Below are 15148 nucleotides of genomic sequence, written 5' to 3'. Positions count from 1 at the left end.
GTGATTCTGAACAAAGTGGGCAATACTGTATTATGAAAAACACTAATGTATTTGGAAAAGAAATAACAGCTGGTTTTTGCTTTTGAGATTGTATTATAGGAGGGGTAACCTGTGACAGGGCAAAAGTGAATACTGTGCAGAAGCTACAGTGTTTTAGGAAATCCACAAGCAGAATGAAAAATAGTGGGAGGTTTACCAAAGGAATGGTACTTGAGGAAAGAGTAGGCATAGAATACGAGGAGCCAGGGGAGAATAGTCCAGCCCTAGAAGCAAAGGTGCAAGCGAAGAAGGCCAAAGTGTATGCAGGGGGAGAGTTAGGACCATGTGCTGAGGTAAAGGGTGTGTCAGTGTCAGAGGAAGATGGGGCAGCACAAGGAGGCAAACCCTGGTAGGAGGTTGGAGCCGCCGTTGCCTGGACAGCGATGTGAGTGCGATTACTTGATGAAAGGCTACAGAAGGCAGTGACCTGAACGGTACTTAGGATGAGGGCTGTATGTAGTGTGACTGTGTTAAAGTCCTATCTGTGGTGAGGTCTGGATTAAGGGACTAGTGGCCCGCATAGGAAGTGGTAGGGGCAGAGAAAGAAATAATGGAAAAAAAGCTAACTAGATGGTGCTCTTTGGGGAACCGTGGTTTCTAGGTATTGAACCTGGGTGATAAGGAAGAACAAGGACAAGAACCTCTGAGGAAGACAATGTAATTGGTGTGTGTGTGTGTGTGTGTGTGTGTGTGTGTGTGTGTGTGTGTGTGTACACGTGTGAGTAACTGTTTGGTAGCATTGAAATTTTGGAGATGTTAATATAGAACCCTGGTAGAGAAGTGATCATTGTTCAACTGTTTAGGCAAAATGTGCAATTTCTCACCACATTTTTGCTCCCTCCTTTCTACTGTAAGTACTTCTACATCCCTTTCCTAGAATTAAAAATGAAAGTCTGAATCTTTTCTACAAGGCTACATTAACTAGTCTTAAAAAGACCTTTAAAGAAATTTCTTCTCATTACTTGAATAATGTGCTCTGATTGAACCATTATCCACACTGATTGGCTTGGAGGAAAGGAAATCCTGCCCTCTGCCAGTGACCTTTCTGGCCACCTTAGCCATTGTGTCTGGGACCAAGCAGACAGATTACATAAACTTGCACTCTGGGGAGATCTGCCATTTCTTGGCACTAAGGTATGCAGAGTTCCTTCCTCATTGGTAATCTGAGAACAGCCTGGAATGTGGCCATGGTTGATAGGTTTCACAAAAAAGTAAAACAAAAACAACCAACCAAACAGAAAGACCCACTAGTAATTACCCATTGTTTCCTACTGTTCTCATTGCTTTCTTTGAAGCTAAAACCAGCAGTTAAAGAATCCTTCACACTTTCTAAACTCTCTGCAGTACATTTTTATTAGTAAAATCAGAGAAGAGTTTGCTGTAAAATAAATGGACTGCTTATGAATGTTGCTGTGAGAGATGTCAGAAGCATGATGTACCCTGCGTGTGACTTTCTCCCTTAGCCCCTAAAGGAGAGTCATGCCGAAGATCTGTTCACAGTTTTTAGTTAAACTCCTGGACCTAAAAATGGTGTGTTTGTTCTTGGTTACAAAAGCATCTGATACAACTTACTTATATATTTAGGCCAAACTTCATCCAATGACAAAACAGAAAAGGAAGTAGCTTGTTCTTTTCTTCCCTCCCCTCCATTTTAAAAAGAAAGAAAACCAACCCACCACTATGAGGGAATTTTTGAGGAGTGATTTTGAGTTGTTTGGACAGTGCCTTTATATGCTTTCAGTGGTTATGAGGGGCATGGGAGACCATTCTGAACACTTTTTGACTTGAAGTGGCAGTTTTGATTTGGGATATCTCTTTGGTTTATATTTGTTACACCCCTGATTAGAAACAGAATGTTACGCCAATAGAATTGAACCCTCACACTCTCCCTGAGTGGAGAAAGTAGACAGTATTTTTCTTTTTTAAATAGGGGCATCAGTTTTTCCTTAGTAAGATATGACACTGTTTTAAAAGTAGATTTTCTAACTTAAGAAAAAGTCTGGTGCTTGTTGTTATGGATGAGACCTTGAACCTTAGTGGACTTTTCCATTTCCAGAGGAAGTCATTATCTGGACTTGAGACAGCCACCTACTTCTAAATCCCAGTGTTTGTGGCTGGAGTGCTTCTCCCATGGACATGTTCACTCACTTCTGATGCTTTTTTGCTTGCTCTCTTTGAAGCCTATATAATTCTATTATTTAATAAATTGATGATTACATTAATTCTCTACACTTATTGACGGCCCATCCAAAGCTCATCCTTCATGATTGGCATTTGTGTATTTTGCTTGCAGAGTTATGCTTTAGGGTAGAGCCCTGGTGTTGTCTGAGGACTGTCTCTTGATTATGAGCATATGGGAGGTTATGTGAATCTTTCTTTGCCCCATACAGACACAGTCCTCCCCATACTTGCCATTTGTCATTCAGTGTCTGCTGGCCTAACAGTAGTTTTAGGAAAAAGCAAGTCACTATTGCCTGTAGTGACTATTAAATCTTTTCTAAGAAGTGAGCTTTGGGCTAGACTTCTCAAGGTTATTTTTCAGTTGACAAGAAATGTGAATGTTATCCATATAGAACAGCGGTGGGTGAGCCCTTCTGTGTCTAAGGGCATGTGTGTGTGTTGGTTGAAGTGTCATATATCTGAGGTGGAACATAGAGGTAATGGTAGGCAACTTGTCTGTCACCATGGTGCTAGAGTGTTGTTTATACTGCTTCCCCTTGCATTGAAGAAGCTTCACATTGTGTTGCCATGAAAAGAGAATGGGACATGAAAGGCCTGTCTGTAACATGTCAGTTTTGCCACATACTAATAGAAAAATCTAGAAAATCTGTTCTAATCTGTGTCTAAAATTGACAGAACACTCTGCCCCCTTTTAGGGTTGTTATAAAATATTGTATAAAGTACTCATTTCCTGTCACCCCTCTCCCCATTATAGGACAGCATTAACTTGAAGCCTTCTGTGGAGACACAGAGCATTTCCTGTCACTGTATTCAAGGTCTGTCACAATGTGACTGATCTGTTCCCTTACTCAGAGCTGTATCCCAGCCCTGGCCATCTCAGTTTGCACTACCTGGTGTTGTTGAGCAGTGGATGTCTTCTCTCCTGTATGCTCCATGTCTGCCATGTGGGCATCTCCTAGTGACACTCTTCTGTCACCCCACCTTCTCGTCCCTGTTCTTATCTCACTTCTTCCTCAGATCTAGTCCTCCAGCGCCAGCCCTCCAGAACCAGGACCGGCAGTGCTCACTGTGGCTAGTTCTTCTCTGGGGCAGTTTCGGCAGTAGAGCAGCTGACTTAGAGAGTTGTTTCATCTCTGATACAATGGTGTTTAGTGCAGGGCAACCTTGGCCCCTACAGAACATTGTCATGTCTGGAAATAATTCTTGTTTCATCTAGAGAGATGCCCTGTGGCATCTAAAGGCCAGAGGATCCTAAACATCCCATGATGGCAAAGAACAGCCCCCATCTTTGTCCTAACAGAGAATTATTGGACCCATGATGTCACTAATGCTGAGGTTGAATACTGTGTCATTTGGTGGGCTAGGGCTTCTATGATGAAAGGTAAAGGAGTTCATGGACTCATAGAGAATGAAGACAAGTGTTAGGAGGTCATCCTCTTCTAGTTTTGGCATGTGCCAGTGAGAGAAGTTGATTTTCTAAAGGAAAATAAAGTCAGGTAGCATGTCTATGCCTCAGCATTGTTCCTAATAGAATTTTACAAACTTCCAGAAAGGTGACAGCTCTTACAGAAAACTAATTCATGCATTTACAGAAGTTAGAGCTCTCTGTTTTGTTTTGTTTTATTTTGTTTTGTTTTGTTTTGTTCTTCACAAAAGTTAAATGAGTTGTCCATGGCCCTTAAAACTAATTTTAAAAGGCATGAGTGGGAACCGGGTGTTCCATTTGACTGCCTCTAGGGTACCTCTTCCTAGTCCTTCCACTTGTCTCATGCTTTATGAATCCTGCTAGTCCAGTGTAGCCCTCCTCCATCTCCGGTTTACTGGTGGTGTGTGTAGTTTTCTACTTGTAAATGTTGGGACACTCATTTCCTGTGCCATTTCCTTACTAAGTTCTAAGGGGTTGAGTCTTATCCTTTTAATAGCCAGTGTTGGCTAGGAAGCACACGGTATGTTCATTTGTATAGTCAGTGGATCCAGATCACTTATTTCCATGTGATGCTTTGAAGATACCACATTGCTAAGCATTGCATGCAACTGGGTCACATGCGTAACTTCTCTGAGTAAGCCCACCTGACCAATCCAGAGAGTGTAGAAGGTTTGTGGATCTTTAAAGCCATTGTGTTTTTACTTAAACATGAGTAGCCTTTATAAAAAAAAAAAAAGAAAGAAAGAAAGAAAAAGAAAACAAGCTAGGTGTGGTGGCACATGCCTGTAACCCAGTACTTCAGCGTGGAAGCAGGGAGATCTCAGCTGACAATACAGAGTGTGTGTTTTAGGCTTGACACGAAACCTTGTCTCAGCAAGCAAACAACAACAAATAGCCTGGACCACCATGCCCAAGGCTATCTCAGAAGACTCCTCAGAGATAATCATGCAGAATGACTTGCTAAGAAGTCTTCTCTCCTTCACCGTCTAGTTTGATTAATAATTTGAACAGAAATTTTAACTGAGGCTGTAAGAAAGGGCCTGAGGTGATGACTGGTGCCCAGAGTTGACCAGGAGTGCATTTTTATGACAGAATTTTAAGTGAAAAGCCTGTTCTCTGTAGGAAATGCTGGCAGACTTGTAAATGCTGCCATTCGAGCAGTGTTAATTTATTACCAAATTACTAAAGTACTCAGAGGCGGTAGCCAGTTATCTCAGTGGACTCTAAGGTGCTTTTCGGGGATTCTTGCTTCTCTGATGTATTTGACCACACAAAAGTACTTAGCTTTGGTAGTTCAAAGGGTCCTTCAGTTAGAAAGGAAAAGGCTTGACATTTAATCTAAGTAGAAGTCAATTTAACAAAATTTTAGTTTTGGGAACGTATTAGCAAGCTACAAGTCTTGTGCTTTCTTCACTGGGCTTTGTTTCTTTGGTCTGCTCTCTTTAGTCTGTGCTCTGGACCTGAGAAGTGTAGGGAGAAATTTAAGACCTGGGATTTGGGGGAGAAACAGAGCTTGTTGGTCGGGTCCATCTGCTGCAGTTCACTTAAATATTCAAGAATCTATACTTTGCTAGTTATGAAACTGGGAACATTCCCACCTGTGAAGTGCAAAGGAAGCCTGGAGAATAAACCCCGTTTTTCGTTACAACCTCTAGAGGGCAAGGTAGTCTCACTTTCTGAGCCAGGTGTAAAATAGTCTAAGCGTAGGGGGAACACTTGGGATAGCAATACAGACATTTCTGTAGCTGTGGACTTCTGACTTCAGGCTGCCAACCAAGCAGAGGCTTTGTTAGACGGTAGCTTAGAGGCCACTTCCTTCTGGGAATCCAGGTTTGATAGCACTGGGGACACAATGTTAACCTCAGGAGACTCTCATATGAATGATGTCTTGGCTTTAATTTAGCTACACTGATTGTGAGAATGCTGTGCTTGGGAAGTGGTACGGTGGCAGAAGCTTGCCTTGAATCAGGAGTCAGGAGGACCTAGGTTCAATCTCCAACACCTCTAATGCCACAGTGGGGGAAGAAAAAGGGAAGAAAGGAAAAGCATGTTTGATTCATGTGTTTTGTCCAATTATTTTCTCTTGGCATTTCAAAGAAAAAAATGACATTTTTAGAACACAAGAATGTGGAAATAACAGAAATTAATATAACTGGAGCAAATAGAGTCCTGTGTTTCATTTCATGTGTTTGAAATCCTGCTTTATACATACACAATATGAAAGAAGCTATAAAATGTTTTCAATTTAGAGTTATTTCAGCAAATAAAAGAAATCACAGAATTTTTTGGATTATAAGGGTTTGAAAACTTTTAATGAAAATACTGCTTTCTAAGATCTCTCAAAATGTCCTTGATGTTCTTCTTTGAATGTCATGAAGACCTCAGGTCTACAGTCTCAGCATTGAAAATAGAACTGTGGGGACCTTCCAATTAGAATTTATGTAATCCGGTCATCATTTTGCATAGGCGTAGAGTGAACATCCCTAATTTGGGAACTTGAAACCTGAAGTGTTCCAAGATACAGATCAACCCCTTGAGCGCTTACATGACACTACAAGTAAAAAACAAAAACAAAAACTATACTTCATTTTGTGCATAAAAGTATCTTAAAATATTTTATAAAATTATCTTTAGGTTCAGTATATATAAGGTATGTATGAAACATAAATGCATTTCATATTTTGACTTTGGTTCCATCTCTAAGATATCTTATATGTATGTGTGTTTGCATATCCTTAGGGGGGAAATCAAATCCAAAATCTGAAATAGTTCTGGTTCCAAACATTTCAGATAGCTTTCCACCCTGTTTAGAAATCCCTTTATATATATAAAGATGTGTTCCTTACAATATAGTGCCCTTCTAGTAAAGATTAGGTCATATTATTTTTACCCATAAAGAACACTGGCATCATCTTGGGAAAGGTTTTGTCTTTGCTTGCTTTGATGTTTCATTGACTTCTTTGTTTCTTTGATTGAAACAAGGCCTTACTATGTAACCCTTGCTGGCCTGGAACTCCTCCCCCCTAAGTCTCCTGAATGCTGGGCTTAGAGGTGTGCTATAGTCTGTTCAATGTATTTAGCTTGCAACTACTTGCCCCTGCCCCCACCACAGAAACTTCTTGCCAAGACTTCCCTATAGCTTTTAAATGGAAAATAGAACTTCCTAGGATATTTAAATATGTGGTGGAATTCTACAGCTCAAAGGCTAATGAAATAGTGGGACTGTGAGTAAATGAAATTTGGTTTTGAAGCAAGGATTCCGGCTAATGAAAGGAAGTAGGAGTTTTACACACACACACACACACACACACACACACACACACACACACACACACACACGGCTGAAGAGATGGCTCAATAGTTATGAGCACTGCATGTACTTAACCATACAGATGCACACATACTTAATTTTAAGAAAGTGATAAAGTAAACAAAACAAAGCCAGTCTTCAGCCAGCCACTCAGCCACTCATGGCTGGTGCATCCCTCTCCTCTGCCTTCATGTATTTCATATGAAGAGTTCCCAGCATCACTTCCTTTATCCTTCTTGGTTTGCAGGCATGTCCCAATAATTTAATGAAAAGAAATTCTGTAATCACACACACAGATTCTCTTGTTGTCTCCCTCCCTAACTCACACATGTATGTCTATCACAGATACATTCAGTGTATAGGAGAGTTAAAATTAAAGCCAAGAGTCATTTTTATTTTATATGTAATTTTATCAAAAAAGACACCTTTGACTTTGGATAATAGTTAGTGACACTTGACCAAACTGAGTATGGCTTAGTAATGAGAAGCTGCTACATTCATTTTGATGTTTATATGTTAATGATTACACTCTTCTAAAAGAGGGAGAATCCTTAGGCATTCTGCAGATTTGCTGTCAATAGAGTTTAACTACCTAGGACTCCTATTTATAGTTGAGATCTGCAACAGATGATAAAATGATGATTTGTGCATTGTAATTTTAGAGTGCATGGAGCTTTTTAAGAATTGCTATAGATCACATAATAATAAAAAATAGAATCCTTACAGACTAGTTGGTCTGATGGACTGCCCGAGCTTCCAAACTCTATTATTAGTTTCAGTATGCCAAGAGTGGCCACCCCCTGCCCCAGAGTTCTTAGGGCATCCAGGAGGATGGCAGGGTGATGAGGAGAAGCCTCTGGCTGGTTCTCTCAGCTTGTTTTCCCCAGTGCTATGAAAGTATGTTTTTCAGTCTGTGCCTTTATGTAACAAAATCAAGAAGGCTGTTCTTGAATCCCTCCTGGTTTCTGTTGATTATTTTGTGATTAGTTGCTTGATATCCTTTGAATATCACAGTGCCCTCCGTGGATTAGTGACTATAAAAGGAGTCCCTGCAGGCTCTTTTTTTATGTCTACTTTGAGAGGACTGTAGTGAACTGTGTAGTTCCTCTTAGAGTTCTCTCCTAACTTGACTTAAAAATAACTTTGAAAATAGTTAGACCATCATGTGTTTTGTAATACAGTTGGGTTTCTGCCGCTTCCCAAGATAAATGTGGTTAAACAGAAGCTTTCGCATTCATCATCAGCCTCAGCTTCCATCCACAGTTATTTAGTGAGGATGCAAGCCCACAGCCTTGCTGTTGCAGCTCATCACCATGGAAGTGTTTCTGTCAACAAATCCTTGCTTCGCTATCATAGATTGATTTTACAGGGGAAAGGACGATACCTTTGACTTTTGAAAGATCTTCACAGTTTGCCTGGATGGATTGCATTTAAAACAACTGGCAATGAAAGTGACTACACTAAATTAACAGTTAGGAGTGTGGGAAGGGAATGGAAAAGGGAAAATGGCGAGTTAGCTGCTTTGAAACCATCCTTTTAGAATGTGACTTGAGAACTAGATTTGCCATTTAAAATGTTCCTCTAAAAGCTGTGTCTCTACTTAGAGGTGTGGAGCATGCTCAGGGGCTACTAGGAAATTGCTGTCACTGTTTCTAGGAAGCTTGGCTGCAGTTTTTTTTTTTTTTTTTGTCATACATCCTGTGAATGGCATAACAACCACGGGGGTGTGGTGGGTGGGAGGGGGTGGGAATCACATTATTGCCTCTGCTGCCATGCTATGTGATTATTTTTGAGAAGTCTTTTAGCTTTAGCTCCTAACATCTGCTTCACGAGAGTTCTTTCAGGGGTAGGGCAGCACCCGCATTAAGTAATCCAGACTGTTTTGAGAACCAAATAATACAGAACAAGAATGACACTTTTGTTTTTAAGCAGAGTGTTCAGAAGTTTATGTCCTACTGTCTGATTCCAGAGTTAGATGTAATATATGCTTTATGGGGATTTCAGTCTGTCAGAGGAACGTGCTCAAACTTCACAGTCAAGAGAACTTGTATTTCCAAATGTGCTTTCTGGCTTCCTGTCATGTGCCAAAGCTTTTCATTTTTTACCATCAGTTTATGTGTGTGCTCACTAAAAGCAGATTTTTAATATTATTTTATCCTGTTATTTGTAAACATTTTCTGGCTTCTAATAGGCCTCTGCTGAGCACTGGGAATATTAAGATATAGATCAAGAATGGCATTAAGCTTGCCATAGTTATTGTGGTTCATTTTGAAGTCATGGAGATGAAACTTATTTATTTAAATCACTGTCTCCTTCTCTAACATGTGACCAGAACTATACATGACAAATAGGTCCTGCTTGTTCTTTAGAAAGAATTAATGAACATTTTAAACAGGAAATGAAATTATATTGTACATGCAGATATATAACACAAAAATGATCAAATGAAAATTCAGCAAGCAATGGCAAAAGTAACAAACAGTTTACTGTTTTATAATGTTAAGTAATTCACCAAGACAAGTTGCAGTCAAATTAAAGTGAGTTATGGAAAAGAAATACATAAAGATGTATTTATACAAGTGCCAACTAAATACTCTTCGTACAGGTATGTAAATGAAAAGATATACAGTAAGTGCACACTTGGTACGACTATGCAGGCAACACATAGTTAGTTCCAGATACTCTTGTACAGTCCATGCACAAATCTTCCCAAACTACAAGTTTAGTCCTTCTTTTAGGGGATTTGGAGGGATGATTAAGGGGGACTGAGTTCCTTGTGAGAATATCAGTATGAACTAGATGGGTGAGGGTGGTCAGTTATATATATTACTTACTGTAATTTGTGATTGTCGAGGAAGAGGTGTGGCTGTTGGTGTGATAGTAATACTGCTGGTGACTTTATTGGTTGTTTTGTTTAGTGCCCCATTAGTTAAGCCTTGAGTTCTGTTATCCTGCAGTGGTGCTGAAGGGCTGGCAGGTCTCACGGGGCTGGCCACAGCTTGCATGTAAGGACTTCCTAAGTGAATGTGGATTTTATTATCCTCAGTAGTTATCACACTTGAACTGTTACTGTTTGAACGTTGAAACTGCCATGATGACTGCCGGTCCGGGGAGACTCTGAAAACTGCGTGCTTGGCACTGATTTCTATCGGCTCTGGGGAGCGACCCTGCTCAGGAGAACTAGCTGAACCAGTCATAGCCAGAACCTGAATAGGTGACATTGTCCGTTCTGGAGTCACAGAACCACAGGACTCTGGGGTCTGTGCTCTGGCAAAGGTTGCCATGGTAACTGGGGGCATGCTTTGCTCTAAGTTCACAAGGCTTTCTGTGGAGCTTTTGGACTTAACTGGTGTTATAGAGGCATTTTGGAGGATGGTAATCCTTTGTTTTGGGGTACCACAGTTCGGTATCACCGCTGTGCTGGTGTAAGAGTGAGGGCTCTCTGTGGTTGGGCTTGTGATTTCTAGAGTGGCAGTATTCTGGGCGTGGTCTGGAGTAACCTTTATGTGAAGTGGCTGTCCTGGCGTGTGACTTAGAACTAGATCTCCAGGTTGCACAAAGTTGCCGTTGGACTTAGTTTGTATTTTTCCATTCTGAGGATGGCCCTCCCTGGCCTTCATCCACGGAATCCATAGTTTCCTGTTCACAGGAAGGGAAGTGGACGGGTTGCATTTGAAGGACAGCACAGATTCCTCAGCAGGATCCTCATCCTGGTCCTCACTCTCCTCATATAACTGACCATTGATGACTGCTCGTTCTAGAGGAATGAGGCTCTTGTAGTCTGGTGGCTCATTGTCTGCTGCTTCGGTTTGAACTTCTTTCGAAAATACTTGAGGATCAGAGATTCTTCGTCCATTGAGACTAGGTCTGAAGCTCTTACTAAAATGCCGATACCTTTCTAATTCTTTAGTGAGGTTTTCGATTTCCCTTCCCAAATCTCTGTTCCTGTTTTCTTGCTGGTTCAGTTTCTTTTGCAAAACTGAGTGGTCTCCCTGGAGGTGACATATTAGGTCCTCTGTTGCCATGTACTCATGAATTTTCTCTTTTAATGCATCCACTTCTCTGGACAGATGGCCTGACTTAGCTTCTTCTTCCTGGAGCCTCTTGAAAAGCCACTGTTCATGGCTGGACTCTGTCTTTTCTGCTAACTTGTACTTGGCAAGTTCCATTTGAACATGCTCCAGCTCCTGAGACAGCAGCTGAGCCTTGTCTCTCTCACTAGCGTACCTCCGCTCTAAGGTCTCATACTCATCCTCCGTTTTCATGAGGTCGTCCTCAATGGCTTTCATGTCCTTTAGCTTCAGTTTTAGCTTTTCCACTTCTTGAGAGAGCTCTTTAATCTTATTGTTTTCTTGGTGTAATGCTGTGGTGGACTTACTGGAGTCTTGGTTTACTTTGTTTTTTACAGAATCTTTCTCAGTTGCTTCCAGTGATTGAAGTCGGTTTTTCAGTATATTAACCTTTGACAAGAGATCACGTGCTTTCTCCTCCTCTGCTTTCAGTTTATTTCTGAGGTCATCTCTCTCCTTGGTTACACTGTACATGGTCTCTTCAGCATCAGTTTTGGACTTGAGTGCCCTCTTGGTTTCCTCAATTAGCTTCTCAGTCACCGATGTTACCTTATTTTGCTCCGCCTGGAGCTGAGAGGCAGTGGCCTGTAACTTATCTTCGGTTTGCTTTAGCTTTTCGCTCATTGTTTTGCGTTCATCCACAAGCATCACAGTTAATGTTTTCAGTTTAGTCAAGTCGTCTTTTAGCGTGATTTCTGTCTTTTCTAGCCGACTTTCAATGGCTTCTAGCTCCTTGATCCTGTCATTTAAGCTCTGCAGTTCTTCAGACAGCTGCTTTGTGGTCATCTTTTCTTTTTCTAAATTGCATTTCAGAGAGTAGCACTCCTGCTTGCTTTTGTCTAAAGCATCTTCTAATTTTTCCAGAGCTGTAATCCTTTTGCTGAGTTTGTCGACCTCTAGTTTGAAGTCTTTACTCTGTATTGTCTCTTTCTCAAGCCTCTTACTGAGATCTCTGCACTGCTCCTCCATTTTGATGAACTCCTCATCTTTCCCCTCCATCTCCAGCACGCGCTTCTTCAGCTCATCCACTTCAGCCGCGATGCCAGAGGTCCCATACTCTCCCTTGTTTATTTTTTCCTTTATATCTTGAAGCTCTTCCTCGGCTTTTCTTAAAGACCTGTTGGTCTCTTCTAACTCGTCAATTTGCCGGCTGAGTGCTGCCAGCTTCTGCCGGAGTTGGCGGTTTTGACTGTCTTCGTTGGTGAGCTTCGCCATAATTTTGTCTTGGTTCTGGTGAAACTCTGTGGCCTGTGCTTGCAGTTCTTTTTCTAGCCTGGTTGCCTTCTGCTCTTCCTCCCGAGCTCTGGCTTCAGCAAGGGCTAGTTGACCATGCGTTTCCTGTGCACTTGTGGTCAGGTCTTGGATTTTCTGTCTTTGAAGGGCAAGCTGAGTCGTGAGCCGTTGTTGTTCATCCACCACCATCAAAGCAAAGGACTTGAGCTTGGTCAGCTCTTCTTTCAGGGCCTTGATGCTCTTCTCCTTTGCTTGCTCCTTCTTCTCCTGGGACTCAGTTTCTTGATCGAGTAGGTTCTTTAGTCTGAAAAACACAAGAGCATGAATTGCAGTTAGTGCTTTAGTAATTCATCAGCTGTCTTAACCATTTTTGTAATTTAAAGTAATTGTACCAGTTTATGGATAACAGCCACAGAAGTTTCTGAGTTTGATGCGGGAGTGTCCTCTTTATAGAAAGAAAACCTCAGATACCTTGCTAAGGTATCGTTTTAAATTTGACTAGCCTTAGAAGAGGGCAGGCAAGAATATTTGTTTTAAATTGTTTGTGTAGCATAATCAATGGGTAGTCCAACCTGAAGGCTATAAAATAGGTACAGACTTGAGATTTCAGTTAGGCTTGGCTTTAAAACTGCACCTGCCCTGACCAGTTAATTAACCTGCATACGTCTCCATTTCCTCAAATTATCTCAAGGGCTCTTTGTGAAAGTGCAGCAATTCATCTACCATCTCAGTCCTGGCATTTGGTAAACATTTGATAACTGTTGCTGTGGTGCTTTTTAAATTTCTAATTCCTATTCTGTATTGAATGGCTTACTTGAGCCATTAGGTATGTGTTATATTACTAGTTACTGTTTAACTCCTTGGTTATTAGATAAGATATATTACTAGTTACTGTTTAACTCCTTGGTTGTTAGATAAAATAACGTTTTATTCAGTTTGCTTGGAAGGTATGCAAGGCACAGGTGGATCTTCATGTGCATCCTGGGGAGCACTTCTCCTGTGTCTCTTTTGGCCTACTGATTTCATGTAAGAGAAGTAAGAGGGAAGAGAGTTAGGGTTTAACATGTGGAAGACCAAAGCTTGCTGATAAGAAGTCCAGCCCAGTGCTAGAAACGGAGAACCTCTGTTAGCAGGAGCATAATGAATCCATCCTAAAGGACTATTTTAACACACTATTTTATTCCTTTATTTAAAACTATCCATTGTAGCAGGAGGGCATTTTACATTGCGGAACAAATAGCCTTTTCCGCACACTTGGTTACGTCTGTAGTGAGGTTACAGTTTTAAACTTGTGATTCTCTTAATTATACTGGGAATGAGCTAATTATAGAGGATATAATTGCAGCTCTGCAGAAGCTAAAATAAAATGGAATCCCTGAAAAGTAAAAAGGACTTAGCTTGAAAATACAAATATGTGCTTCCTAATCAAGCCTGTAGAGTTCATGGTATGTTAGTAAACCTGTTACTTTCCCCCCTCCCTCCTTCCCTCTCTCCTCCCCTCCTTTCCTTCTTTCTTTTCTTCCTTTCTTCTCCTTCTTTCTTCCTTCTGTTTCCTTTCCTTTCCTTTCTTTTCTTTTCTCTTTTTTTCTTTGCTAGAGATAGGGTCTCCCTGTACAGCTTAGGGTGGCTTCTTTCTAACTTGTTCTCCTGAGACTTGACCATGTAGTCCTTTCTGCCTCATTTAGGATTATAGTATTCAGCCATGCTTAGTAAATCTACCATGGCTTAATAAATCTTTTCTATTTGTTAGTTAATTAACCAATTTGTAATCTTTTATCCTTGTCCCAGAACACTTTTAAAAATAAGATCTGAGAGAACATTTTTTTGTTTTTTTAAGGAAACAAATTTGGGGCAGTTTGAGGGGAAAAAAAAAGTTCTTTATAAGACCCTAATCTGTTCTTTGTGTAATTATTTTTCATAAGAAGGAAAAACAGACAAAAACAACAACAACAACAAAAAAACCCATGTTTAAAATAACCACATAATGTAAGAATTCTTAAGCTTTTGGGTGATAGGATTAGTGTGTCCTGTTTTGAGGACCTCACAAAAGGCTGACATGGAAAGTTCAGAAGCTACTGAGCAGGATGCTGGGGCGCGGCTACTGGTGACCTCATCTATGGTCTTGGCAAGAAGCTTCAAAATTCTCCCTGCTTGAGACACCTGGGAGCCTGAGAAACATGGCAGCTTCTTCCTGCTGGGTGTAGAGTTTTGCAATTCAGTGGAAGAGTTGGGGTGAACTGCTATGGTGGTGAAACTGCTCCACAAACTAGCAAAGCCTCTTCCTCATACCTTAGTGTCCTACTCACACTTGATGGCGACAACAAGACATTGCCTTCTGATCACCTGGGAATCTTGTTAAAGGGCAGATTGCAGTTCTGTAGGGATGGGGTGAGCCTCACAGTTTTCATGAGAACAGTCTCCCAGATGAGCCTGTTCTCCTGGCCTTGGGTTCTACTATTTATTGTAGATTTCTCCCAGATGTAGGAGACTTGGGTTCAGCAAGGTCGGGGAGACATAGAACCTGTGCTGTCTTGCCAGCTGAACTGCCTGTTTAAGCCAGACTATAGACCACAATGGAATTGATCCAGATATACCGTGTCTATCAGTGAATCTATTTGAATTTGAAACTGTGGAGTTAAAGGAAAGATCTCAGTTGTCATTGTTTGGGAACATATACATATTATTTGGGAATATATACACATATACACAGTGATTTTTTTTTTTAAAAAAAAAACCTTATTTGTTCTTTTACCACTTAAAATTCAATTTTTAAACAGGTACAGAAGATACATTTTAATCTTTGCCATTCAATCTAAAAGTCCCCATTAATAAACTAGACAGTCAAACCATTCTTTGGGGAGAGAATCTGATTGCTAAGCAGTAGCTGTG

The 15148-nt window shown here is 40.8% G+C and overlaps 1 protein-coding gene across 2 annotated transcripts in view; it reads right to left on the bottom strand.

Moving 5' to 3' along the window:
* Positions 1-15148, bottom strand: part of Filip1l (filamin A interacting protein 1 like) — an 87009-nt gene that overhangs the window by 8768 nt on the left and 63093 nt on the right. For both annotated transcript variants that reach the window (XM_051150074.1, XM_051150075.1), the window contains one exon: positions 9791-12563. In XM_051150074.1, coding sequence (XP_051006031.1) covers positions 9791-12563 — 2773 coding nt within the window. The remainder of the gene's footprint in view (positions 1-9790; positions 12564-15148) is intronic.

This window comes from Acomys russatus, chromosome 8 (assembly GCF_903995435.1).
Source record: "Acomys russatus chromosome 8, mAcoRus1.1, whole genome shotgun sequence".
Lineage (NCBI taxonomy): Eukaryota > Metazoa > Chordata > Mammalia > Rodentia > Muridae > Acomys > Acomys russatus.
Note: the sequence above shows the minus strand (reverse complement) of the source record. Positions and strands in the feature narration are given on the sequence as shown.